The sequence below is a fragment of the Sapajus apella genome, unplaced genomic scaffold, assembly GCF_009761245.1.
Source record: "Sapajus apella isolate SASKATOON/1434 unplaced genomic scaffold, GSC_monkey_1.0 scaffold33, whole genome shotgun sequence".
In the NCBI taxonomy this organism is placed as follows: Eukaryota; Metazoa; Chordata; class Mammalia; order Primates; family Cebidae; genus Sapajus; species Sapajus apella.
Genome location: NW_022436973.1, coordinates 8,450,714 through 8,478,341, shown reverse-complemented (window position 1 = coordinate 8,478,341; position 27,628 = coordinate 8,450,714). Strand labels below are relative to the sequence as shown.

Genomic DNA, 27,628 nt, shown 5'->3' with positions numbered 1-27,628 from the left:
TTAAGCAACATTCTTTCTTTAATTCTCCTTTGCAAATGGAAGCCCCTGAGCTGGTCCCAACCCCCACCCCTACCCCATACCCTGGAGACCCCCAGATGCAAGGCTCCCACCTCAACTTGGTGGGAAAAGAGGAGCACCCCCTCCCTATGATGGTCCATTAAAAAATTCCTAGTCATTTAAGAAATGAGGCTGGGAATAGAAGGGAACTGGAAGACAAGGCCCAGGTCAGGCCAGTCTGAAGATGTTGGGGTTGTGAGACCCTTGAGAAGGGTTTGCAAGCACATCCCTAAGCTCAGGGCCAGCATGGCTGAAGGAGGCGAGGAGACACACAGACAGATAGTCTGACTCCTCAAGGTCCTGCCTGCCTGGTCGTGGATACTGACACTTACCACCACCACCACAGGCCTCCTGATGAAGAATTTTCCAGTTACTCTGGGATTGGGTTTGCTAAGCATCCCCTCTGGCCCCTGATCGGGGGCACCCCTGGGGTCCCCCTGAGACCAAACCTGGGAGAGGAGGGACTCTGGGAACATGCAAAGTGGGGGAGCAGAGACCCCACCCCACCCCGCTGCTCTACAGGATGGTGGCTCCAGCTGCATCTGGGCTCCGAGGGTCTTTAACAGCGATGATGAAGTTGTTGGTTCTTCGGCTGCCATGGACCCAGGATAACACATCTACTTTCTCCACGTGGTGACCCCTGGCTTCCAGGAACTCAATCTCTTCCTCTGTGAACTCACCTGAAAACCATCCCCGACATACACACATTCAGAATGTACAGAGCGCTAGCTCAAGAGTCCTACAGTCAGGCCTGAGTCCTCGTCCTGGCTGTTCCACCATACAGCTGTATGGGAAAATCACTTTACCTTGCTGAGCCTCAGTTTCCTAATGTATAAATAGGGATTATATGAGAACATGAAGTTGTTGCAGGGACTAAAGGAGATAATACACACACAGCACTGAACCTTGCATACAGTAAGTGATCAATAATATATAGTCATTCTTAATATTGTAAAAAGGAAGCTTTGCACAGTGGCAGTATCGTAGCCAATGAGGTTTATCTGAGGTGCGATTATTGCTAATTGAAAACTTTTCCCAATACCCCGCCATGATGACTTGAAATATAGTCGGCGTTGGCAATTTTTGGCAGTCTCTACGGGGACTGAATAAAAATTAAAAAAAGAAAAGAAAAAAGGACAAGCCAGGCGTGGTGGCTCATGCCTGTAATCCCAGCACTTTGGGAGGCTAAGGTGGGAGGATCACTTGAGCCCAGGCGTTTAAGACTAACCTGGGCAATATAGGGAGACCCCATCTCTACAGAAAATGTTAAAATTAGCTGAGCGTGGTGGTACACACCTGCAGTCCCAGCTACTCAGGAGGCTAAGGTGGGAGGATTGCCTGACCCTGGGAAGTACAAGTTGCAGAAAAGTAAACTGAGATTGTACCATTGCACTCCAGTTTCATAACAGAGTGAAATCTTGTCTCAAAATAAAAGAAAGAAAGAAAAGGAAAGAAGGAAGAAAGAAAAATAAAAGAAAAAAAGAAAAAGGGGCTTTGTGGGTCTACATCTCCACCCGCGAAAGCCAAGCTGCCATCATTACTTTCCAGTATTTCTGCATAATCTATTAACTGGTCTCCCTGCTTCTTACAGCCTGTTCAAACAGCAGCTAAGGGGATTCTTTTAAATCATTAGTGAGACCTTGTCATTTCCCCTGCTCAAAGCCCTCCAACAGCTTCAGTGGATTTTAGAATAAAATCCAAAGTCCTTACCAAGGTGCCTCTAAGCCCAACACTGTTTGGGACCTTGCTACCTCTCTAAATTCTTCCCCTCATTTCCTTCTATTCCTCACCTTACTTAGCTGTATTCCACCCTCACTGGCCTCCTTGCTGTCCCTTTAGAAGGCCAAACATGCTTCTACTTCAGTACCTTTGCACTTAGTGTTCTTTCTGCCTGGAATGCTCTTCTAAAAAGTCAATGCGGGCTCCCTTACTTCAGTCCAGTCTTTGGCACCTCTTCAAGAATTTCTTCCACCATTACCTAAAACAGCAGTCCCTACCATCTTTAACTTGTTTGGTTTTCTTCCAAAGTACTTACTACTACCTGTATTTGTTTATTTATTTGCTGTGTCTCTCTCCACTACATTATAAGCTTTTTGAAGGTAGGAATGTTGTCTTGTTTGCTATTGATCCTCAGTGCAGGATCAGTACATGGTAAATATTGAGCAGACACTTAATAGATAGATGAACAAATTCCTATCCCCTTGTGTAAGTTCATGTCCTCATCATCTCTTGCCTGGGCTATACATGTCCCAGCTGCTTCTCATATTTCCCTGACATAAATTCTCTGTCTCTCAATCTACTTCCCCTAAATAAGACAAATCAGGTCTTGTGCCTCCCCTACTCAACTGGATAACGTTAAGGCTGACCTCTGTGATAAGCCCTATAACTCCACATCCCACTGCTCCTCAATAAAGATCTGGTCTTCTTTCCCTAACAGGAAGACTTAAGGAGCTCTTGATATAAAGACCCAATCTTGAATAGCATTAAATCACCTAATCGAAAATCTGCTTCCTTTATGGTTCACTTTCCATCCTTTTGATTATGGCAAGGACCAAGTTTGTCTGTTCTATAGCACTTCCTAATATCTTTCTTTAAGGGAGAAAGCAGGCCTCAGAGCTTTCCATGGGCAGCAATATTTAACTAAAGAGTACACATATCTATTTGTGTAGATGATAAATAGATGATAGCTATTTATCATCTATTTGTTGCAAATGATGTCATTTTTCCATTTGTGATTATGAAATAAGGTCTATTTTTAAAATACATTTAGGGCCGGGAGTGGTGGCTCACGCCTATAAATCTAGCACTTTGGGAGACCGAGTCAGGTGGATTACTTGGGGTCAGGAGTTTGAGACCAGCCTGGCAAACAAGGTGAAACCCCATCTCTAAAAAATGCAAAAATTAGTCAGGCGAGTTGGCATCTGCACCTGTAATTCCAGCTGCTTTGGAGGCTGAGGCAAGAGAATTGCTTGAACCCAGGAGGCAGAGGTTGAAATGAGCCGAGATCGCACCACTGCTCTCTAGCCTTGGTGACAGAGTGAGGCTCTCTTTCAAAAAAAGTAAATAAAATACTTTAAGCTAAAAAGGAAGGTCATTTATAGAGACACGTTATGTACATAATGGTTTAGATGGTGTGCGAATGTGGCAAAAGTCACAAAAGTGCTGGGTAAATTCAGAGCTCTGGGAAACAATAGATACCCTCCTGGCTGCTCTTTGAGCCACTGGTTCTGGTTTTTGCTTAGGCTGTTCCTCCTGTGCAGAATGTCCTTTACCTCCACATGCCAAATTCCTGCTCATACTTCAAGGCCCAGCTACTTGTCACATCCTCCATAAAGCCTCCCAAGGCTTCAGGTAGATGAACTTTCCCTTCACCAAGCCCCCTCTCCTTATACCTCCATCTTACACTGGGAAGCCCTGAAGGGAGGACTGGGCTGACCCCAAATAACTTAGCACAGAGCCTCACATTCAACAGAGACCGAAAGATATTTGTTGAACAAGATTCAGTTTCAAGAATGTGGCCTTGTCATCTACAGGCTGGGATCCACCTGTCGCTGGCCAATGACAGGATGTGATCATTGAAAATCTAGGTCTCTGCTTCTAATGTGATTCAGGAGATATAAGAGCTATGTGGTACAGAAAATAGTCTTTGGTATCAGCCAGGTGTATATCCTCATTGAAGTTCTGCCACTTCGTGATTGATCTTTGATTAGTTTATAACTTCTGTGAGCCTCAGTTTCTTCCTCTATAGAATGAGAATAATAATATTGAACAGGCAAGGACAGTGTCTCAATCAATTCTCAATAAATCAATTCTTTTGGACTAGCATAGTATTAATACGTTGTCTGTTGTAATAAAAACTCCTCAAAGGTCCACATGCTTTCCTATTTTAAAATTCAGCTGTGCCAAAATTAAGCCCTTTTCTTAGAGGAAAAAGTCCATCTCCTCACCATAATCTATAAGGTCGATTATCTGGCGCCTGCCTGCCTCTCTGATCTAATTTCATCCTTGCTTATCTAGGTCTCCTTTTAATTCCTCAAACTCACCAAGCCCATTCCTGCCCTGAGTTCTTTGTACTTGCTCCGTGACCTACAAAGCTCTGCACCAGTTCTTTGTATAGTGGGCTCTCTCTTATTTTTATTTTTATTTTTTTAAGAGACAGGGTCTCACTTTGTCACTCAGGCTGTAGGGCAGTGGTGCGATTCTAGCTCACTATAACTTCTGCCTCCCAGGTTCAAGCAATTCTCCTGCCTCAGCCTCCCAAGTAGCTAGAACTACAGGCATGCACCACACCTGGCTAATTAAAAAAAAAAAAATTCTAGAGATGGGGGCGGCGGGGGGTGGGGGGACCTCACTATGTTACCCAGGCTGGTCTTGAACTCCTGGCCTCAAGCAATCCTCCCATCACAGCCTGGGATTATAGGTCTGAGCCATTGTGCCCAGCTTCTTTCTCACTCTTTAGAGCTCAGCTTAAATGTCACCAAACGGAAGTCTTCCTTGATCACTGAGTCAGTCCTATTATATCACCCTGCTTTGACAGTTGGCAGAGAACTTATTTTACTGTCTCATATTTCTTTGATGACTTATTTTCCTGTTTACCTATAAATGCAGTATCCCCAGCACCTAAGATGATGCCTGGCACATAGTGGGTGTTCAATACAAACTGTTAAGTAAATGAAGGTTTGAAGAATGAACAACTGTGTCTTATTTTACAAATGAGAAAACTGAGGCTCAGAGTTGAGACATGGATTTCCCAAGGCCACACAGCCAGGAAATGGCAAGACTGGTTCCAATCCCCAGATCGTTCACTGCTCCAATAGGAATTTGCTGAAGAAAACCAAACTTCACTGCAGTTGGAGCTAGTTGAGGCAGGGGCATCCTTGGGAGGAGCCCCTTTCTCTACCTGTCCCGGTGCCCATCCCACAAGTTCTCTGCTCTGCACTCACTGTCCACCTGCAGGAGGTTGGACTGCAGGTCCGGGTGTAGGCGGCCTCGGGCTAGGCTGTCACTCAGGTTCCGGTTCAAGGTCAGGACATTCAGCAGAACCTGCAGTAGCCAAAGAACAGAAAAGTCCCAGGGGTAACGGTCCAGGCTTCTTAGTCTTGAGAACTCTTACACTGGGCATCTGAGCCTCTTAACAGTCCTGGAAGACAGGCAGGCCTGTTCCCATTTCACAGAGAGGGAAATTGAAGGCCAGCAAGGGAAATGACTCACCCCAGAGTGTAGAGGAAGCCAGGGAAGAAGCACCACTAGAAACAAGTCTCCTTTAGCCCCGGGCTCCCTTCTTTTCTCTCTGGATAGGACAAGGTTAACAGCTAGGGGTGATCTAGGGCACAATGTGGGTGCCTTTAACCTAGTGGTTAGGAGTGTGCATAGGCTCTGGAACCAAACTGCCTGCCCACTCTTTCTAGCTGAAGGTACTTGACCTAATGTCTGAACCTCTCTGGGCTTCAGTTTCCTTATCTATAAAATAGAAATAAGGATTCCCCCAGAACTGGGAAGGGTAAGAGGGTTAACACACATAACACAGTGCCCAGCACTTAGTATGAACTCTATAATGTTAGCTATTGTTATTATTTCCATTTTAAAGATGAGGAGACTGAGATTCAGAGCTGTTAAGTGAATTCTCCAGCATCACACGGTTGCAAATTGGTAGCACCTGGGCTGGAACCCAGGTGTGTCTGATTCCAGAACTCAAGACAGCTAACTCATCACCTGCCAAAATATGTACCTGGCATATATATCAGGTGCTCAAGACATTCATGGAACCATTCCGAGGTGTTCTGGAGAGAAGCAGGCCCTTCCTTTCAAAATCCCATCCTAAAGAGGGCTGGTTGTCTATTCAGATGCTAGGTAGAGGTATAATGGGACTTGAGGTTAACAGAACCCAGGCCACCCACATGCTAATCTCACTTTTCACTTCTACTGACCCTGCAATTTCCCCTGCAACTGAGAAAGACAGGGAGCACTGGGGCTCCATTTTCACTAAGAAACCCAGCGCAGCCCATGTCCACATTGCTCAGGGTGCGCTGGGCACAAAGCAGCCTCGGCCCATGTTTGCCGTATAAGGAATGGAAACAAGCCACAGAGATGATGGGCATCTGCAGTCTAGGCCACAGCTTGGCTCCCGACTGAAAAAAGCCAACCATGGAGTAAACCTCACCTGGGTTAGGCCGCTGAGGCCCCGGGCAGCTCCATTGGCCCCCAGAGCGAGGTAGGTTCCGCAGAGCCCCTCCGCGGGTCGGACCACTGTGGGCAGCAGGAAAGAGAGTGGCCGCTTCCCTGGCTGCACTGAGTTCTCCTGTTGTTAGAGGACAGAGACCACAAACGGGAGGTGGGGTGGGACAAGACAGGGAAAGGGCCACTCCACAGCCCTTCCAGTTGCTCTCCTTCTTCCACATCTTCCACAGTCCCAGTTTTCCTGGGAGACTGGTCCCTTCCCAGACAACAGTTTGCTGTCTGTGAAATGGGTAGGGTGTCTGGATGGGGGGGGGGGGGATGGGGGAGTGATAAGTGCATCCACTGAGCTACGAGGCTGCTATGGTCACAGGACAAAGGACCAAGCCAAGAAAGATGGCAATGGGGAAGAACAGGATAACCCCACCCTGATCATCTCCATGCATCTTTGCCCTGTTGGGGCCCCAGCTTACGGGGTGTAAGAGTGCTGATTTCTAACCGGATAACAATTATTAAATCTGGCCAGGTGCTGTGGCTCACACCTGTAATCCCAGCACTTTGAGAGGCTGAAGCAGATGAATCATTTGAGGTCAGGGGTTCGAGACCAGCCTGGCCAACATGGTGAAACCTGTCTCTACTAAAAATTCAAAAAAATTAGATGGATGTGGTGGCAGGCACCTGTAATCCCAGCTACTGGGAGGCTGAGGCAGGAGAATTGCTTGAACCCAGGAGGCAGAGGTTGCAGTGAGCTGAGATTGCACCACTACACTCCAACCTGGGCAACTGAGTGAGACTCCATCTCAAAAAAAAAAAAAAAAAAGTTAAATCCTCCTTGGGTCGCCGCTCTTTGGTGCCCAGCCATAGGGCTGAGCCACATCAGCTCAAGCTCACATAGTCATAAACCACTAGTGTTGGAAAGTGCCCAAAACATCAAATAGGAGACAATATCCTCATTGTACAGGTAAAGAAATTGCCCAGAGAGGGCAAGATCTTCACGAGGTCACACAGTAAGACAGTGATAAAATTAGACAAAGATTCTTCAGACCCACTGGGCTCCATGTCCCAGACTTAGCAGGGCTAGGGATGAGGTGAACATCTTCTTTAGGCTTCCTTATACTAGAATATTCTGGAGAAAGTAGGGAGGAAGGGACAGCCATGCCATTGCACCTCCTACCTATAAGCCTCAGGGTCCCCAGGGGAGGGGTGAAGCAAATCCTACCAGGCTAGGTGCAGAGTGGTTAGCTGTCCGGTTGGGCCAGGAGAAGTCTAGCATCTGGCTGTTGAGCAGGATCCCCGAGGGGGTGATAAGGCCGCTGCCAAAGGGCTGGTTCAGGGAGCTGGGGGCCGAGGTGGCGCCAGGTGAGCCCTGGCCCATCTTCACCTCTACCCAGCCCCCATCCCCTCTTGGTTCAGAGGATCCCTTTTTTCAGGTTCTGAGTCTGAGCTGGCATACCTAACCATGGCCACAATGAAGTCATCAGGTCCCATGATCAGCACCTGGGCAGCCGTGGGAGCTCCGTCTAGCTCATAGACAGGCAGGAGCGGGGCAGGGGCTGCCTGGGAGTCATTGATATGGCCCCGGAGGTAGGCAGCCTCCACCTTGCTGAAAAGACAAGGAGTGAGAGATGAACAAACAACAGGCTCTCAATACACTCATCTGTCTCACTTTTGTGGTGTTTGTGTAATTATTTGATGAAATCTACCTCCCCCACTGTACTACTAAGTCTATGAGTGCAGAAGCTCATTAATTGCTAGCACATAAGAAATACCCAGAAAATAGCTGTTGGAAGGAATGAATTTATTTAGGTGTTATTTAGATTCTCTTCTGGAACAAACATTTAATTTATTTAATGTTTAAATCAAGAGCCTTTTAGTTATCTACCTTTACTTCTTATTCCTTTCTATGAAAGTGACTGGTGCATGGTGGATGATAAGAAAATATTTGTTTTGAATTAACAAACTGGATTCATGTAAACTAATGTTTGTTGTCTAAAGTTTTATTAAGAGTTTAGTTGGGAGAGGATAGGAGGATCTTTACTTTTTTTTTTTGAGACAGAGTTTTTCTCTGTCACCCAGGCTGGAGTGTAGTGGCACTATCTCAGCTCACTGCAACCTCCGCCTCCCAGGTTCAAGAGATTCTCCTGCCTCAGCCTCCTGAGTAGCTGGGATTATAGGCACCCACCACCATGCCCGACTAATTTTTTTTTTTTTTTTTGTATTTTTAGTCGAGATGGGGTTTCACTATGTTGGCCATGCTGTTCTTGAACTCCTGACCTCAAATGATCCACTTGCCTTGGCCTCTCAAAGTGCCTGGTCGTGAGCCACCACGCCCAGCCAGGATCTTTACTTTCTTTTTTTTTTTTTTTTTTTGAGACAGAGTTTCGCTCTTGTTACCCAGGCTGGAGTGCAATGGCGCGATCTCGGCTCACCGCAACCTCCGCCTCCTGGGTTCAGGCAATTCTCCTGCCTCAGCTGGGATTACAGGCACGCGCCACCATGCCCAGCTAATTTTTTGTTGTTTTTAGTAGAGACGGGGTTTCACCATGTTGACCAGGATGGTCTCGATCTCTTGACCTCGTGATCCACCTGCCTTGGCCTCCCAAAGTGCTGGGATTACAGGCGTGAGCCACCGCGCCCGGCCTCAGGATCTTTACTTTCTATAAAAATTGTATCCCAAGGCACAGAGTAAGTGCTCAATAACTATTTACTGGATGAACTGGTTGAATAGATTTGATATAGGCATGTGTGTGTGTGTTTTAGAACAGAGTTTGCATTGATCTTAGAAACAACATGTAATTCTCCAGACTTTTAAAAATTCAGCTGAGGGTTTCTTACCAAATAACTATGTGTTCGGTTATCCATAGTTGATTAGAGAATGATAAGTTACCAAGGATAACTTGAAGACATTTATTCAATTTTCAACCAAAAAACACTTTACACATATGACTTTGTTTAGTCCTCACCACAGCCTCATGAGGTTGATACCATTATTGTCAAGCCCCCTTGTAGAAACTGAGATTTAGATTTACTTGCCCAAGGCTGCAAAGCTAGCAAAGGGTAAAGCTGGGATTTGAATGGAGGCAGTCTCACCAGAGCCTACAACCTACTACTATATTACGTTGCTAATGAAGCTGTATTCCCACCACCTTCAATATTTGCCTGGAGACTGTCTTTGTTTGTTTTTGGAGACAAAGTCATGCTCTATTGCCCAGGCTGCAGTGCAGTGGTGTGGTCTTGGCTCACTGCAACCTCCGCCTCCTGGGTTCAAGTGATTCTCCTGCCTCAGCCTCCCGAGTAGCTGGGACTATAGGCATGTGCCACTATGGCTGGCTAATTTTTGTATTTTTAGTAGAGACAGGGTTTCATTATGTTGGTCAGGCTGGTATCAAACTCCTGACCCCAGGTGATCTACCTGCCTTGGCCTCCCAAAGTGCTGGATTACAGGTGTGAGCCACTGTGCTAGGACTTTGTTTGGTATTAAGCTTTCTTTTCCCACTCAAAAGGAGGAGCAGGTGGGCTCATATAGGTGCTATGCTAGCCTCAAAAAAATTTAAGAGCCACATGAAGTAGGCCAACTCATTGTGCTGATAGGAAAGGTGAGGTGCAGGGAGAGGCACCCAGTGTCAAGTTGTGAGTTGGGGGTTGAGCTGAAATTGACTTAGGATTTCAGGCCTTTATTGCTACACCAGCTGCTTTTCACCTGATTCTTTCCCCACAGCCACCACTGCCTCTGCAGCTCCCAGGTCCTGCCCAAGACCCACCTGAGCATGTCATCCATGCTCTCAGTGATGGTAGAATCATAGATGGGATCTCCCAGTCTGCTGGCCAGGGCTAACGCAATCTTCAGGGTCTGAAAATACAGCAGGGATATGGAATAGGCTGCCAGGCCCCTCCTAGCACACATACCCAGTAGATCTTCATGTGTGAGAAAACCTGGAGGTGATTTAGTCCTGCCCTATGGCAGTACTCAATCTCCCCACTCCTAATGTCCCTAAATCCAGGGAAAGGTGGAGGGGTCAGCCTTACCTCTGCCACCCAGTGAAGAGCCTGTTCTCGGGATACCAGACTGGTGAGATTGAAGCCCTCCAGGATGTTGAGAGCACTGATGAGGGCAGGGCCCGTGTGCGGGGGTGGGGGACTGAGAACCAGGTGGCCTGAAAGGACAGGAAGTGACCGATGGCAGGGCAGGGGTCAAGGCACCTTCACATCCCACATCCCATCTCCACATCCCACCATCACACACACTGAGACCACTGCATTGAACCCCTTCACCAGATGGGGAAACTGAAGCATTGAGAAGCAAAGGGACCCACTTAGGTTCACATGGTAAGTCAAGGGAGGGCCAGGATTTGAACTCGGAACATAGGTCTTCACTTTCCTTGGCCATTTGAGAAAACTAGGGCTCAAGAGTGCTGTAGTGTGCCCAGAGTCAAACTGCAGGCCATCAGCAGAGCAGAGCAGAAACAGGTGACCAGATGTCCCTATTCCTGGCCTGTCACATGTCTCTTTTCAGCTCTCCCATAGGCCAGGATACTATCCATGACCTCTGATAGTCTCATCCAGCCCCAAACGTCTTGGCAGCAGCAGCCTTCTCTTCCTATTCTGTTACTAGATGTTTGGACATCAAAGGAATAATAATCACTAATGCATAATACTAATATGAATTAATTCACTTAGTCCTCACAGTGGCTACTGTTATCACACATATTTGATGGGTCTGGAAACTGTGGTACAGAGGGACAAGGGGAATCCAGAGCACTCAAGGTACTAGCATTGTTGAGACAACCCAGGCTGGGAAGGGAAAATGGAAAATCCATATTCAATGCCTGCTCTGATCAGGGCAACTTCCTACATTACCTCATCAAATCCTTACGGGCATCCTAAGATGCAGGTACTATTATTATCTCCATTTTAAGGAGAAAACCAAGGCTCAGAGCTGGAAGTAGCTTGTTCAAGGCAAATGGCACAGTTGGTACTCAAACCCTAACTCCAATGCTACGCTTGTTCCTTTCTTCTTTTTATTTATTTTTGTTTATACGTGTGTGTGTGTGTGTGTGTGTGTGTGTGTGTGTGTGTGTGTGTGTGAGAGAGAGAGAGATATGGTCTCACTCTGTCACCCAGGCTGGAGTGTAGTGGCACAATCATGCTCACTGCAGCCTGGACCTCTCAGGCTCAAGCAATCCTCCCATCTCAACCTCCTGAGTAGCTGGGACTATAGGCACACCACCACGCCTGGATAACTTTTAAATTTTTTATAGAGACTGTGTCTCACTATGTTGCCCAGGCTGGTCATGAACTCCTGGGCTGAGGCGATCCTCCTGCCTCAGCCTCCCAAAGTGCTAGGGTTACAGGCCTGAGCCACCGTGCCTGGCTGATAATGCTCTTTCCATTGCTTCATATTCCACTGCCTCTGGCAGAGGAATCAGTTTGAAAATTGAGGCCTGGAAACTTGAACTCAGAGAAACCCTTTACTGGGGCTTGATGTGATCTGGCTCTCCCAGAATGGAAAGAACCTGAGAACCATCTGAGAAATCCAGTACCTACTACCGTGGGTTCAGCAACCATGGACCTCACCCAGGCCATAAGCTTGACTCTTTGGGCTCCCTGTTGGTTTTCCTGAGTTTGGCCAGTTAAGTTCTATTCCCTCCTCGGGCCTCAATTTCCTTTTGGCACAATGGGGAGCCAGGTCTATGAATGTCTTGAAGGGTTCGTTCTACCATTAAGCTTGGAAGGACTTTGTCTTAAAAATACTTAGGCAGTACGGGGCAGTGACAGTGTGGCTAGGGAGAGGGCGGAGGCAACATGGAGCCCAAATCAAGAAAACCTATGGCCAGAACCCCAACTTCCAGGTTGGAGACTTTGAGCAGGTCCACCCCCGATATCCTAAATACTTGGGGTAACTGATCCCACAGCTACTTTTCAGAAGGTGGGCTGGCTCTGGCTTGCTTCAACAGTTGGCTGCCCAGGCAGCTCACTGCCTTAATTTCTCTCTTGTGAAATGCAGAGGAGTCTCTAGGCCAAAACGATGTGGCCATGGACTGGGAGGCTTCTCTTGAGTGAGGACCCTGGGAGCCGGGGGAGAGGTCACCTCTGTATATGCCACACACAGGCTTCTCCACAAGGGCGCTGTAATTGCTGAAGTCCTCTTCGGTTATGACACCCCCTGCATGCTGAGCCTGGAGGGGAGAGAATGAGAGAATGACCGCCCACCATTGTGAGCATGTGGTTCTAGCCTATAATACATATTTGGATCACAGACAGATCAGCTGTTTATAACTTCTGTGCCTTCTGCAACCCCCATCGTGGCCTTTAGAGACCCCATTATTCCTAGACACCCCAGGAAAAAGGAAGGGGGAAAAGGACTAACACAGAGCACCTATAACGTGCCAGGCATTATACTGGGTACATTCTATTAATGACCTCCCTAGCTTGCCATTCAAGGCCTTTTGTGATCTGGCCCCTGCCTACCCCTCCCCTCATGTCCTGCTATTTCCCAGTGAGCTCTATACAACTGCAGAGTGACCTGCAGTTCCTGAACTCATGCCTTTGTGTCTTTGCAGTCTTTGTACCTGCTGCTCTCTCTGCCTATGTAAAAGGAAGATTTTCCACTTACAGCAGCACTTGCGTAGGAGATATCAAAACTGAATGCTGCATCTCACCACAACCAAGTAAAGGCACTACAAAACCATGACTTTGAGTGATCCTGGAAGGACTGATCCTTATTGGACATAAACAAGCACTGATTATTGACCAATGAATCAGTCTTGTACAACCAACGGGCTCATTCCATCCTATCCAGTGTACTGTCAACTCTAAATTAGCATAACCACTCTGAATCCTTTCCTTTTTTGTACTTTATAGTACTTGAAACCCCTGATTTATCTACCTTCAGTGAATTACACATTAACTTTTTTTTTTTTTTTTTTTTTGAGACAGGGTCTCACTCTGCCACCCAGGCTGGAATGCAGTGGCATGATTACGGCTGACTGCAGCCTCAACCTTCTCAGGCTCAGAAGATCTTCCTGCCTCAGCCTCCTGAGTAGCTGGGACTACAGGCACGTGCCACCACAGCTGGGTAGTTTTGTATGTTTTGTAGAGATGGGGGCTCACTATGTTGCTCAGGCTGGTCTCAAACTCTTGGGCTCAAGGATCTGCCTGCCTTGGCCTCCCAAAGTGCTGGTATTGCAGGGGTGAGCCACCATGCCTGGCCCATTTGAATTCTTGAAACCCATTTGGGTTTCTTTTTGTCAGAGATCTAATGGTCTTTGTTAGAATCTCCTGTGTTCCCTTTGCCACCTCCAGGAAAGGGCACACAACCCAGGCCTGGCCAATTGAGGCATTACCTTCTGTGCTACAGTGATTGGTTTGGGAATAGTCATGAGACCTATCATGAGCCAACAAGACACAACCTGGAGGCTTTTGCTGGAACTACTGGGAAGGAGAAATGCTCTTTCTCTGGAGCGGCTTGCTGGAAGGATGGCCTGACATGGGCTGGTGGGGAGCACGTGGAAAGGATCTGAGAGTAAATCCAAACAGAGGAAAGTAGAGTTGAGAGAGAGAGAGAAAGAGAAAGAGGGAGAGCAAATCCTAACACTATGCATTGAGAATCTGGACCCAGAAGAATCTAAAGTCAGTAATCTCCTGGACTTTTCAGTTAAGTCTGTTTGAGTCTATTGGCACATCCAGTGCCCAGCATAAGGCCTGGCACAGAGTTGGTACTCTGTGAAAGTTGAATGAATAACAGACCTATTTAATTCCCACAACCACAAGGCAGAGACAGATATAATCATCCCCATTGGTCAAATGAGAGAACCACTGAGTTGGTCTATGCATCCTTATCTTGAACATAATTTTCCATTAGGAGTTTTGCACTATTAATGACAGTTCTCACACCTGTTACTGCGTGAGTCTGGGACTCTTTGGGGTTGGATGGTAACCTTCTGTGTCAATCTCCCCAGTCCTGGTAGTCAACAGTGAAAGAGGTGCTTCCCTCAGTCCCTAGAAAACCTGAGAGCTGGGAGGGATTGTGAGCTTAGGGAAGCTGAGGCTGATACTGGGTCTCCACCAGGCCTGGGAGGGACATGACAAGCCCCTACACAGGTTGGCATCACCCCTGAGAAGCCCAAAGGTATCTCTGAATCAAGACAGAATACTTCTGGCCAGGCACGGTGACTCACACTTATAATCCCAGCACTTTGGGAGGCCAAGACGGGTAGATCACTTGAGGTCAGGAGTTCGAGACCAGTCTGGCCAACATGGTGAAACTCTGTTTCTACTAAAAATACAAAATTAGCTGGGTGTGGTGGTACACACCTGTAATCCCAGTTACTTGGGAGGCTGAGGCAGGAGGATCACTTGAACCTGGGAGGCAGAGGTTGCAGTGAGCCAAGATGGCAGCACTGCACTCTAGCCTGGGTGACAAAGCGAGACACCATTTAAAAAAAAAAAAAAAAAAGACAGAACACTTCTATCATCCCAGGAGGTTTTTCATGTCACAGCCCAGTCAACTCCTCCTGGCCCCACCAACCACTGATCTGATTTCTGTTGACAGAGGTTAGTTTTGACTATTCTAGAATTTCAAATGAACATAATCCACAGTAAATATGTATAGAAGGAAAGGGAGGGAAGGGAGGAAGGAAAAAAGGGGGACGAGGATGTCCTGCAATAGGGACCTTGGGGCACGCCCCCACCTGTACAATTCTAGCACTCACCTCGGCTACCATCTCCAGAGTGAGGTTGCCGCCAGCGTAGAAGGCGGCCGGGCCAGAGGTGCCAAGTGTATCCAGCACCTCAGCCAGGTCTGGCCGTCGCAGCAGTGAGCCAGGTAGTGGTGGGCGGCCCGATGGTAGGAACGTCTCTTGGAAGTGCTCGGACATGTTGGGTGGCAGCTGTTCAGCCAGGGCACGGGCTAGGGGCAGGGATGGGAAGCTGGGTGGGGCGGGGCACCAGGACTGGACCAGATGAGACGTGCAATAGGTGGGGTAGATGGGGGCTGAGTGGTCCGCCCTATGTGCCCCAGCCCCCCAGGAGCCTCTTAAGGGGGAGGCAGGAATGTCTAAGGGCCCTTCCCAGACCCCCTCTTTTGAGGCTACCTCCAGGTGAGGGTGGAATAAGGTGGGGAGGGGGTCTTAGGAGCAAACTGGAAGAGAGGTCCTCTTTGGCTTGGGTCCCCAAATCTCAAAGATTCTACCCCTCTCCGTCAACCTCAAGTCTCTCCCAAATCCCCAGGCCCCACTGACCTAGATCATGAGTCACGTTGAAGCCATCTTGGGCCACAGCTGCTGCGAAGGCCAGGACTTGGGACCATGGCAGCCTGGGGGGGCCGGAGAGCAGGGGGTGGAGGAGGTCCTGGGGGAAGGAGGAGGGGTCCTGGGGGGAGGGGGGTTCCTGGGAAGGAGAGTCCTGGCAAGGGAAGGGGATATTAGGAGGGGGAGTTTGGAAAGGAAGAATGCAGGGAAGTAGGAGAAGGCCACCCAAGGAGAGATACAAACAGGGGTCCCTGGTCCCCAGGGGGAGGGTTGTTACCTGCCATAGAGCTGATGAGCTTCATGTAGCCCCTTCACCATTCCGGGAACCCCCACCAAGAGCCCAGGCTGGGCAAGGCGGGCAGGCGAGGGAGAGAGGAGACCAGGTCACTGGAAGGGGGGGGCTGGGCTGAACTCCGCAGAGCCCCAAGCCAGGGATGGCTGGCACAGGGGAGAGACACAGGCCAAGTATCCCAAGGGAGGGACAAGCTTTCCCAAGCAGGCAGCCCTCCCATCTCCCTGACTTCCTATCGGCAAATGCAGAAAGGCCTCTTTTAGCTGCCATAGTTGAGGGATTTATAAATTAAGCAAAACCTTTCAGGAGCCAGGATGTAACCAGTTTAGACAGACACCTGTCTACATCGGATTTCACCAATCCCTGCCCCTTTTTTTTTTTTTGAGACAGGGTTTCGTTGTTACCCAGGCTGGATGGAGCACAGTGGCATGGTCATAGCTCACTGTGACCTCCAACTCCTGGGCTCAAGTCAAGCGATCCTTGGCGCATGCTACCATGCCTGGCTGATTTCAAAGCATGTTTTGTAGAGACAAAGTCTCACTATGTGGCTCAGGCTGGTCTCAAGCTCCTGGCCTCAAGCAATCCTCCTGCCTTGGCTTCCCAAAGTGTTGGGATTACAGGTATGAGCCACTGTGCCCAGACAACCCTGCCTTTTAAAATGTTGAACAAGGAACCTTCATTTAACCTATTCAGTTTCACACCATCATTACTCTGAGCTCTGAAGACTCAGGGGTGTGCTTGGCTTTTGTCACTGCACTAAGTACCCAGTTTTCCAAGTTACTCAATTTCTTCTTTTTCTCTCAGCAGATAGTTGGTTTGCCTCTAGCAGTTCCCCTCTAATCTTCCAATATGTGAGGGACTGGGAAAGTAACAGTCAACTAGCTCAGAGTGAGATGTGTGAGTTTTATTACATCAACTTTGTGACATTTCAGGGTACTCAGTAGCCTTTTTTATTCCTTCCTTACCTCAGCCGGACAGGTAAGACTGCCAGAGAAGTAAGGTGTTGCAGTATTACCTGTAATCAACCATCCACATTTTCTGGTTCATTATTTTATTTTGGGGGCTGCCTGTCTTACACATAGCCCACGAGAATCCTGCTCAACTCTTCTTCCCACTCACATGGTAAATACTCAGCAAATTAATGCTTGGGTTAGCAGAAGGGCAATGAAGAGAGATTCCCCTGAACTCTCTCTTCTCACCAGGGTCCCCACCTTGGTCTCCCAGGATCTTTGCAGGGTCTCTTCCCTGAGGGCCCCCGGTGCGGACTCCCGGAAATCAATTAGGTGGCTCTCATTTCGACGGATGTCATGTACCAGCATCACGCCCCCACTGGGATAGATACAGAAGGGGAAGAGTGATGATAACATGCTACCCCTCTGTACAATTAACCTGCAGCCCCTCCATCCCCAGTGGTGAGAGCTGTAGGCTTGGTTTGTCATTTGGGGTCAGGTGTCTGAGCCCCCTCCCCAGCATGGATTCATAGACTCAGCCACCCTAAGAAGATGGGAGTGAAACCAAGGGGGTTGGAGACTCAGGGTCCCTGGACCTCTTCCAGCCTGTCACTGGAGACTTTAATCCCTGATTAGGAAAAGCCCAGAGACTGGGAGAACAGGATGTTCTGCCCCACGCCCCCACCCTGGACCACAGCTGGATCCCTGCCAGCTTCCTGCACCTGCCTACTTGCTATGTCCCTTGCCCCTCCCCCAGGACTGGATTATGTAAGGATAAAACATGCAAAACCAAAACGGAATGTCTTTGGTACAGCTTGGAGGGCTGGTCTTACAGGAACCAAGATAGGCAACTTAGTCAGCTTGTTCCTTTTCTGTGACTTATTTACACGTAAAATGCCTACAGCCAAATGACAAAATAAGGAAAGCAGGACAGAGAAACAAGAGCAAACTGGATAGTGCATGCCCCATCATGGGAAGCAGCTTCTATTCCACTCCAGATAATTTCAGCCATGTGACAATGTGGGCCCAAGTTGTTACCAGATCTCCCAATTGTTCAAGAGACGTTAGAAATCTGGATTTTTATGAAAATTCTCAACTTTTTAACAAGAGCAAACAAAATTTTAACAAGAGCAACCAAAATTTTAAGACAGTTCAGTGTCCAAACCAAACCAGTCTATACGATGGGTGTTGCCCATGGGTGGGAAGTTTGTAACTTCTGTTTTTAAGAGTTCTTAGCATGGCTTGTTTTTGGTGGATAGATGGTCCAAGGCTTTTCATCAGACCCACAGGGATTTGTTATCCTAAAAGTTTAAGTATCATTGCCTTAATTGATGACAGTATACCTCCATCTGTGCACCTCAATTTATGGTTTACAAATTTCTTTCTACTGTTTTTTTCTAAAGCTTCCGAAAACACTTTCAGGTTTTCCATAAGGTAGCTTTGCTCTTCTGACTCCATCCAGGGAGAAGGGGGTGAAATTTGGTGTAGAAAGAGAAAATGCAAGGAGTTGGGGCCCAACTGCCCTTCTTCCTAAGTTAGGAGTGCTCCACATGAGGCCTCCCTAAGTTAGGACTGCTTCACAGGCCTACAGACCAGGAAGCAAGAAGTGGAGGACCTGGGGGACCCCTGACCTCCACTGCTCCTTACCCGCCCAGGCCAGAACTGTGCGGAGCCACGATCCCCAAACACAAGGCTGCTGCCACAGCTGCATCCACAGAAGATCCCTGTTTATTGAGCACCTCGATGCCCAGTGAAGTGCAGCGAGCAGCATCCGTCACCACAGCACCCTGCTGGAAGATCTGGGAGGGGAGAGAGGACTTGGTGGGGGGCAGGAGGAGCTGTCCACCTCCCTAGGGCACCTCCACTAGCTCCAGAACTGTACAGGGGGTAGGGTCGAAGCCCTGCCTTCTTGTCCCCTTGACCCTCCCCTCATTACCCCAAGTGCCTTCTAATGGATCGAGTCCCTTTCTTGTTCGGTCCCCCTCATGCGCTGGAGCTCCTCCCTTTGGGACCTTCCTCTGCCAAGTCACAACCCTCTCCCCTTCCACCTCTCAGTCATTCCCCAGTTTCCACAGCCCCTCAAACATTATTACCCCACTCCATCCTAGCCAGTTCCCTCCTCCTCCCCATTTGTCCCCCTCACCTGGGGGTCCCCAAAGTAGATCTGCATGACCAGCGCCACGGTGACACCGGTGGCGAAGGTGAGACAGGCTGTGACGATGACCGTGAGCCCGTCCTGGCGGCAGGAGCACTCGGCCGCTGCCGCAGAGAACGGGTCTTTGCGCGTCTCTCGTAGCGGTGACCCGTCTTGGCTGCCCATCTCCGAAGATGACGAAGGCAGCCGCTGCAGCCGCGCAGACTTCAGGAAGGAGTCTGGGTCTGCAGAAAGGCACCCGGGGTCGGTCTGGGCGCCTCCCACCTGGCCCTGCCCACTCTCCAGGAGGGACTATGCAGCGCTTCCCCTGCTCCGCCACTGCCACACAACCCCCGACTGGCCAACTCTACTCACGACTGGCCAACACTACTCACGGTTCCCCATTTTCCCATGTACCCCAGGGCAGGTGAAAGCAGTGGTGCCCGACTGGGAAGAGACAGAGATCCCCAAGCTGGGCAGCAGGGAGGCTGGATTCTTGCCCCTCCCTGATACCTAGGCCAAATTTCCTGGTACCCAGGCCCCAGGACTGGGAACACTTGCGGGGGGCGGGGGGAGGGGGGAGGGGGGAGGGATTGGGGGCTAGTTCCAGCCCTCCCTGGAAATCAGATCCTGTCCCAGTTGGGGTCCAGCCTTCTGTGCAAGGAGGCAGCTACATAAATAGAGTGGAGGGACCCTGGCTTCCAACCTGACTTCAGTTATCTGTTCACTCGTTCCTTAAATACCGAGAGCCCTATGCTAGGTGCCAGAGGAAAGAAACGGATAGTTCCTGCCCTCATGGGGTTCATAGAGCCCTGGAAGAAAAAGCCAATAAGCGAGTAAACAAAGGAGTCTATAATTACAAGTTGGAGCAGGTGCTGTAAAGAAAAAGAAAGATGAAATGACAGAGAATAATGGTGGTAGGGGAGGCAGGATTCCTTAGCTGCAGAAATCAGGGAAGGCCCCTCAAGAAGTGACTTTTAAGCTGAAAACCGAGGGAGAAGAAGGAGCCAGCTATAATGTAGAGCGAGGAGTATGTGTGTGGAGTGTTCTGGAAAGAGGAAACAGCAGATGCAAAGGCCCTAAGATGGGAATGAGCTTGGTACATTAGAAAAAAAAATAAGGTCTGGGCGGCTCTGGTGTAACAGGCATGGGGAAAGAGTAGCAAGGGTGGAAGTTAGGCCAGATACTTGCAGCATGTCCTGGCTCACACCGCTAATCCCAGCACGTTGGGAGGCCAAGAGGCGGGGGGGCGTATCACTTGAGGTCAGGAGTTGGAGACCAGCCTGGCCAACATGGTGAAACCCTGGCCCTACTAAAAAATACAAAAATTACCGTAGCCTTATAGTATAGTTTGAAGTCAGGTAGTGTGATGTCTCCAACTTTGTTCTTTTTGCTTAGGATTGTCTTGGCTATGCGTGCTCTCTTTTGGTTCCATATGAAGTTTAAGGTGGTTTTTTTCAGTTCTGTGAAGAAGGTCAATGGTAGCTTGATGGGGATAGCATTGAATCTATAAATTACTTTGAGCAGCATGGCCATTTTCACGACTTTTATTCTTCCTAACCATGAGCATGGAATGTTTCTCCATCTGTGTCCTCTCTTATTTCGTTGAGCAGTGGTTTGTAGTTCTCCTTGAAGAGGTCCTTCATATCCTTTGTTAGTTGTATTCCTAGGTATTTTATTCTCTTTGTAGCAACTGTAAATGAGAGTTTGCTCACGATTTGGCTCTCTGTTTGTCTGTTATTGGTGTATAGGAATGTTTGTGATTTTTTGCACATTGATTTTGTATCCTGAGACTTTGCTGAAGTTGCTTATCATCTTAAGGAGATTTTGGGCTGAGACGATGGGATCTTCTAAATATAAAATCATGTTGTCTACAAACAGAGACAATTTGACTTCTTCTTTTCCTAATTGAATACCCTTTATTATTTTTTTTTTCTTGCCTGATTGCTCTGGCTAGAACTTCCAATACTATGTTGAATAGGAATGGTAAGAGAGGGCACCCTTGTCTAGTGCCACTTTTCAAAAGGAATGGTACTGGTACCAAAACAGAGATATAGACCAATGGAACAGAACAGAGACCTTGGAAATAATGCCACACATCTACAATCTGATCTTTGACAAACCTGACAAAAACACGCAACGGGGAAAGGATTCCCTGTTTAATAAATGGTGTTGGGAAAACTGGCTAACCATGTGCAGAAAGCTGAAACTGAACCTATTCCTTACACCTTACACTAAAATTAACTCCAGATGGATTAAAAATTTAAATATAAGACCTAACACCATAAAAACCCTAGAAGAAAACATAGGCAATACCATTCAGGACATAGGCATAGGCAAGGACTTCATGACCAAAAGCAATGGCAGCAAAAGCCAAAACAGACAAATGGGATCTAATTAAACTTAAGAGCTTCTGCACAGCAAAAGAAACAATCATCAGAGTGAATCAGCAACCAAGAGAATAGGAAAAAATTTTTGCAAGCTACCCATCTGACAAAGGGCTAATATCAGAATCTGTAAAGAACTAAAACAAATTTACAAGAAAAAACAAACAACCCCATCAAAAAGTGGGTGAAGGATTTGAACAGGCACTTTTCAAAAGAAGACATTTATGCGGCCAACAAACATATGAAAAAATGCTCATTATCACTGGTCATTAGAGAAATGCAAACAAAACCACATTGAGGTGCCGGGCGTGGTGGCTCACACCTGTAATCCCAGCACTTTGGGAGGCCGAGATGGGCGGATCACCTGAGGTCAGGAATTTGAGACCTGCCTGATCAACATGGAGAAACCCTGTCTCTACTAAAAATACAAAATTAGTCGGGTATGGTGACACGTGCCTGTAATCCCAGCTACTCGGGAATCTGAGGCAGGAGAATGGCTTGAACCCAGGAGGCGGAGGTTGTGGTGAGCCAAGATCATGCCATTGCACTCCAGCCTGGGCAACAAGAATGAAACGCTGTCTCAAAACAAACAAACAAACAAACAAACAAACAAAACACATTGAGATACCATCTCACACTAGTTAGAATGGTGATCATTAAAAAATCTGGAGACAACAGATGCTGGAGAGGATGTGGAGAAATAGGAACACATTTACACTGTTAGTGGGAGTGTAAACTATTGCAACCATTGTGGAAGACAATGTGGCGATTCCTCAAGGATCTAGAAATAGAAATACCATTTGACCCAGCAATCCCATTACTGGCTATATACCCAAAGGATTATAAATCATTCTTTTATAAAGACACATGCACACGTATGTTCATTGTGGCACTGTTTACAATAGGAAAGACTTAGGCCGGGCGCGGTGGCTCAAGCCTGTAATCCCAGCACTTTGGGAGGCCGAGGCGGGTGGATCACGAGGTCAAGAGATCGAGACCATCCTGGTCAACATGGTGAAACCCCGTCTCTACTAAAAATACAAAAAATTAGCTGGGCATGGTGGTGCGTGCCTGTAATCCCAGCTACTCAGGAGGCTGAGGCAGGAGAATTGCCTGAACCCAGGAGGCGGAGGTTGCGGTGAGCCAAGATCGTGCCATTGCACTCCAGCCTGGGTAACATGAGTGAAACTCCGTCTCAAAAAAAAAAAATAATAATAATAAAATAAAATAAAAAATAAAATAAAATACAATAGCAAAGACTTGGAACCAACCCAAATGCCCATCAAGGATAGACTGGAAAATGAAAATGTGGCACATATACACCATAGAATAGTATGCAGCCATAAAAAGGGATCAGAATGATGCCCAATGCCCGTCAACCCAAATGCCCATCAAGGATAGACTGGAAAAAGAAAACACGGTACATATACACAATAGAATACTATGCAGTCATAAAAAAGGATAAGAATCAAGGCTGATAGCTTGATCTTATGCTGATACCTTTGCAGGGACACAGATGAATCTGAAAACCATCATTCTCAGCAAACTGACAGAAGAACAGAAAACCAAACACTGCATGTTCTCACTCATAAGTGGGTGTTGAACAATGAGAACACATGGACACAGGGAGGGGAACATCACATACTGGGGTCTGTTGGGGGGTGAGGGGCTAAGGGAGTGATAGGAGGGGGTGGGGAGGCTGGGGAGGGATAACATTAGGAGAAATACCTAATGTGGGTGACGGGGGGATGGAGGCAGCAAACCACCATGGCATGTGTATACCTATGCGACAATCCTGCAAGATCTGCACATGTACCCCAGAACTTAAAGTGTAATTAAAAATATATAAAAATTAGCTGTACATGGTGATGTGTGCCTGTAATTCCAGCAACTTGGGAGTCTGAAGCACAACAGTCACTTGAACCCACAAGGTGGAGGTTGCAGTCAGCAGAGATTGCACCACTACACTTCAGCCTGGGTGACAGAGTGAGACTGTCTCAAAAGAATAAAAAAAAGATACGAGGGGCTGTACCAGCCTGGTGAGAAGCTTGGGTTTTACTATAAGGATTATGGGAAGTCACTACTAGAGAGTTTTAAGCAACAATGTGAAACCATCTGTTCTGTGTTTTGTTGTTTGAGACAAGGTCTGGCTCTGTCACCCCAGTTGGGAGTGCAGTGGCAACATCTCAGCCCACTGCAACCTCCGCCTCCCTGCAACCTCTGCCTCCCAAGCTCAAACCATCCTCCCACCTCTGCTCAGCCTCCCGAGTAGCTGGGACTACAGGCGTGCACTACCATACCTGGCTAATTTTTGTATCTTTTGTAGAGATGGGGCTTTGCCATGTTGCCCAAGCTGGTCTCAAACTCCTGGCCTCAAGTGATCCGCCCACCTTGGCCTCCCAAAGAGGTGGGATTACAGGTGTGAGCCACCATGTCAGGTCCGTTTTGTGTTGTTTTTTTTTTTGAGACGGAGTTTCGCTCTTGTTACCCAGGCTGGAGTGCAATGGCGCGATCTCGGCTCACCGCAACCTCCGCCTCCTAGGTTCAGGCAATTCTCCTGCCTCAGCCTCCTGAGTAGCTGGGACTACAGACACGTGCCACCATGCCCAGCTAATTTTTTGTAGTTTTAGTAGAGACGGGGTTTCACCATGTTGACCAGGATGGTCTTGATCTCTTGACCTTGTGATCCACCCACCTTGTCCTCCCAAAGTACTGGGATTACAGGCTTGAGCCACGCGCCTGGCCCTGTTTTGTGTTTTAAAAAGATCCCTCTGGCTACTATCTGGAGACAGACTGAAGGACAATAAGAGCAGAGGCAGGAGAGACCTGAAAGCCCACTACTTGCTGGGTGGCTATGAACAAGTCACTCAAGTCATGAACCTTACCTTTCTCATTCTAATGATGGAGCTAATCCCTAACTGGTGGGATAGGAGTACAAGGATTCCATGAAGTGATATGCACCCAGTACACTGCAGGTACTCACTCCAAATTATTTCTTTTTTTTTTTTTTTTCCCCAGAAGGAGTCTCACTTTGTTACCCAGGCTGGAGTGCAATGGCACCATCTTGGCTCACTGCAACGTCCGCCTCCTGGGTTCAAGACATTCTCCTGCCTCAGTGTCCCGAGTAGGTGGAATTACAGGTGCCTGCCACCACACCCGGCTCATTTTTCTGTATTTTTAGTAGAGACAGGGTTTCACCATGTTGGTCAGGCTGGTCTTGACCTCCTGACCTAAGGTGATCCACCCACCTTGGCCTCCCAAATTGCTGGCACTTGGGTTTAGGGAAAGGCAGGCTAGAGGCTAGCTAGGCACAACCAAGGTCCTGGCTAAGAGGATGGCGCTGTGCCACTAGGTGGCACCAACAGGTTGAGAACATAGGAGGTTATGTCAGCCTGCAGTCTGGTCCAGGTGAACCAAGGGAGCCTTGGGGCTTAGAAGTAGGATTGACAGACATGGCATTCAAATGATTACACTGATATGATGGCAACATACAAACTTGGTGCATAAACCTGACATAAGGTATAAGTTCCCAGAAGCTCAGATGACTAGGGTCTCTGCTGGATTTCCATACAGGTGATGGTAGAGCCTGTATTGAATTTCCCAAAATACTCCCTGAGGTTTTGGAACTTGCTCTCTCCTACTATTCTTTCATCCTGAGATCTTCTCTCTCATGCATTTATTCATTCAATATTTATTGAGTACACAACAAACAAATAGATATAAGGTTTTTTGTTTTTGTTTTGAGGCTGAGTCTCACTCTGTTGCCTAGGCTGGAGTGCAGTGGCACCATCTCAGCTCACTGTAACCTCTGCCTCTTGGGTTCGAGCAATTCTCCTGCCTCAGCCTCCCAAGTAGCTGAGATTACAGGGACCCACCATTATTCCTGGCTAATTTTTGTATTTTTAGTAGAGATGGGGTTTCACCATGTTGGCCAGGATGGTCTTGAACTCCTGACCTCAAGTGGTCCACCTGCCTCAGCCTCCCAAAGTGCTGGGATTACAGGCATGAGACACTGCGCCTGGCCTAGAGATGAGGTCTTGATGCTGGAGAAAGGAGAGTGAACAAAATAGTCATAATCCCTCCCCTTATGGGGCTTACAGACAGGGAGTAATCCAATAATTGTACAAATAAATAATCACAGATTTGGGTAAATGCTAAGACATTTAGAGAGGGCCAGAAGAAAACATGTCAGGCAGTTCCAATCTCTAGGTCAGGAGAGACAGGCATTCTCTGTTGAGCTGGAAGAGGAAACTAAGGCCCAGGACAGGGTAGGTGTGCCCATTGTCACTCCATGAGTCAGGGCTGTATTAGGACCAGAAGACTCACTCCTGACTACTGGCTTCAGGCTAATATCCATCATGACACATCTTCCCACTCCTCTCCCTGCTACCTCCTGATTCCACTCCCTTTGGAAAAGAAAGAAGTTTTGATCTGCAGCCCTGACATTTGATGCCCATAAACCTCTAAACCCCATCCTCATTACTTCTTCACCCCCACCCTAAATAGAGTGCAGTCCAGTCAGGTTGGCAAGGGCTGCTGGTCAGGGCCAGGTGATCAGGAAGTGTAGAGGGGGAGAGAATTTGGGCCTCTCAGATTGGGAGTAGCTAGAGAAGGGCCAGGCTGGAAAAGCAGCATCTGCCAGGCTGGTAAGAGACAAGGCTCAAGTGCAGGCACTGCGAGGAAGTGAGAGTGAGGTAGAAGGATGCTCTAATGCCCGGAAGTGACGTGCAGGGACACAGGGATGGGGGATGAAGGATGAAGAATGAAGGGGAGGATGGAGCTGGGCCACATGGCTAGGAGGAAGAGCAGCGGGCAAGGAATGCACAGAGAGCTCTTTGTCCCCAGGTCTCTTCCAATCCCTGTATCCTCCCTCCCTACCCCCACCTCTCACAATTCCAGCAGAGGGTTGAAGGGAACACAGTAAAATCCTGGAGTCTGCTTCCTAGGGAGCAGAGTATCTTACTAATATCCCGGCCAGATCCATGGATCGGGGAGGGGTAGGGTGATCCACAGGACAGTGAAGGCGCTCTAGTCCCCAAGGACTTTGAGAGGTCATGGGTCCATGCCTTTATCTCCCAATACCTAGCAGAAGGGAATCATACTCTCTTTACCCCTCCCTGGACATGAAGAGATTCTCCGCTTTTCCCAGACCCTCTGCTACCCATAATCCCCAGCTGTGGGGAAGTTCTCTTAAGGCACAGATTGGATCCCTCTTGCTGCAGTCTCTAAGTCGGTTTCTCCTATCCTGTCCTCTGTGCCTAGAGAAAGGCCTCTTCTGGGTGATCACAGCGATTCCTTAGGATCTCCCCTCCAACATTCCTTCATCGTTAGTTGGTTCTTCCCAGGAGGTAAGCCCAATCCCTGCTACTGCAGTCCCTAGCATCCTCTCCGTTGTCGCATCCTACGCCTCCAAGGCAGAAAGGCACCCGCTTCCCCATCAGATAATTAATTAACAGAGACAAGGGAGAAGAAGAGAGAGGTCCAAGAAGATGCGAATGAATTAAGGAGATGGAGCTGGAGGTGGATGCTCGACACAGAAGGAAGACCGGGGACTTCCCAAGGCAGGGCAGGGACGGGGTCAGCGGGCCTCACCGGTGTCGGGGTCTCCCAGAAAGGCGTCCTCGTCCTTGCGGCCCCTCAGCGGGGCCGCGGGCGCTGGCTCGTCCTCGGGCAGCCGCGGGAAGCTGGTGATGCTCATGTAGTCCACTGGCGAGTAGGCGCCCAGGGCGCTCTCCTGGCTGGCCTCGTTCTCCGCCGCCATCCTCGCCCGCGCCCCCCAGCAGCGCAGCGCCTGCCGGAAGTGGCTGCGGCGGGGGAGTGGGAGGGCAGAGGGCGGGGCCTGAGCTCCGGGACAGCCAGGAGGGGGCGCCTCTCCCCGCCCTCGGCCACGTCCCGGCCTGACTCTCCCACGCCTGCTCAGCGCTGTCAGCCCGCAGGTGGCACGCAGGTGCGCGTGGATGGAGAGCCGGGAGGCAGCGCAGGGTCGAGAGGAGAGCGCGCGGCAAGCGAGGCTTCAGTGGCTCTGCACTTTACGCAGCCCAGGGACCAAAACCCTCCCTCCTTCCAGTCTGAATCCAGCTAGTATGCTCCTCAAACCCCAGGCTTCCTTTTCGGGCTACGGATCCTTTCACTGACCGCAAATCCCTCTCGACCCCAGAGCCTGTCTCTGACCCCAATTTCCTCGAACCCCAGACTCCTCCTTGAACTCCGAGATCCTCCTCCTCCGATCTTAGACTCCTTCTCCTATCTTGGACCTCTCCTTGGACTTCAGACTGTCTTCACCCCAGACTCCTTTGAAAACCCCAACCCATGGTTCATCCCCAGGCCTCTTTGACTGCAGACTCTCCTTGGACAACAGATGCGCTTCTTTGACATCAGCTCCCTTC

The 27,628-nt window shown here is 48.6% G+C and overlaps 1 protein-coding gene and 1 non-coding gene across 6 annotated transcripts; one reads left to right on the top strand and one right to left on the bottom strand.

The window, feature by feature from the left end:
• Positions 1-27,048, bottom strand: GGT7 (gamma-glutamyltransferase 7). Of its 5 annotated transcripts, none has more exons than XM_032295168.1 (15): positions 26,835-27,048; positions 18,865-19,100; positions 18,369-18,520; positions 16,971-17,100; positions 15,757-15,824; positions 15,471-15,544; positions 14,943-15,139; positions 12,320-12,407; positions 10,258-10,385; positions 9,993-10,081; positions 7,685-7,834; positions 7,451-7,568; positions 6,218-6,355; positions 5,001-5,100; positions 1-737 (listed from the first exon to the last, which is right to left on the bottom strand). In XM_032295168.1, exons 1-15 carry the CDS (start codon positions 27,001-27,003, stop codon positions 574-576), a joined length of 2,001 nt encoding a protein of 666 aa, XP_032151059.1. In that variant the 5' UTR covers positions 27,004-27,048; the 3' UTR covers positions 1-573. The 5 variants fall into 5 exon arrangements, with proteins under 5 accessions (XP_032151059.1, XP_032151061.1, XP_032151060.1 ...); XM_032295170.1 differs by having other exon boundaries at positions 5,008-5,100; XM_032295169.1 differs by having other exon boundaries at positions 16,983-17,100.
• Positions 1,019-1,159, top strand: LOC116563064. Its single transcript, XR_004274200.1, has one exon. It is a non-coding gene; the product is annotated as a U4 spliceosomal RNA (small nuclear RNA).
• Positions 27,049-27,628: the final 580 nt, after the last annotated feature.

Excerpts from the sequence above, each read along its gene's own strand:
- GGT7 (XM_032295168.1), bottom strand. The coding sequence starts at position 27,003 with ATGGCGGCGGAGAACGAGGCCAGCCAGGAGAGCGCCCTGGGCGCCTAC. Across the intron at positions 12,408-14,942 it reads CTCTGGAGATGGTAGCCGAG|GCTCAGCATGCAGGGGGTGT; the intron begins GTGAGTGCTAGA and ends TCTCCCCTCCAG. Across the intron at positions 10,082-10,257 it reads CTCTTCACTGGGTGGCAGAG|ACCCTGAAGATTGCGTTAGC; the intron begins GTAAGGCTGACC and ends CTGTATTTTCAG.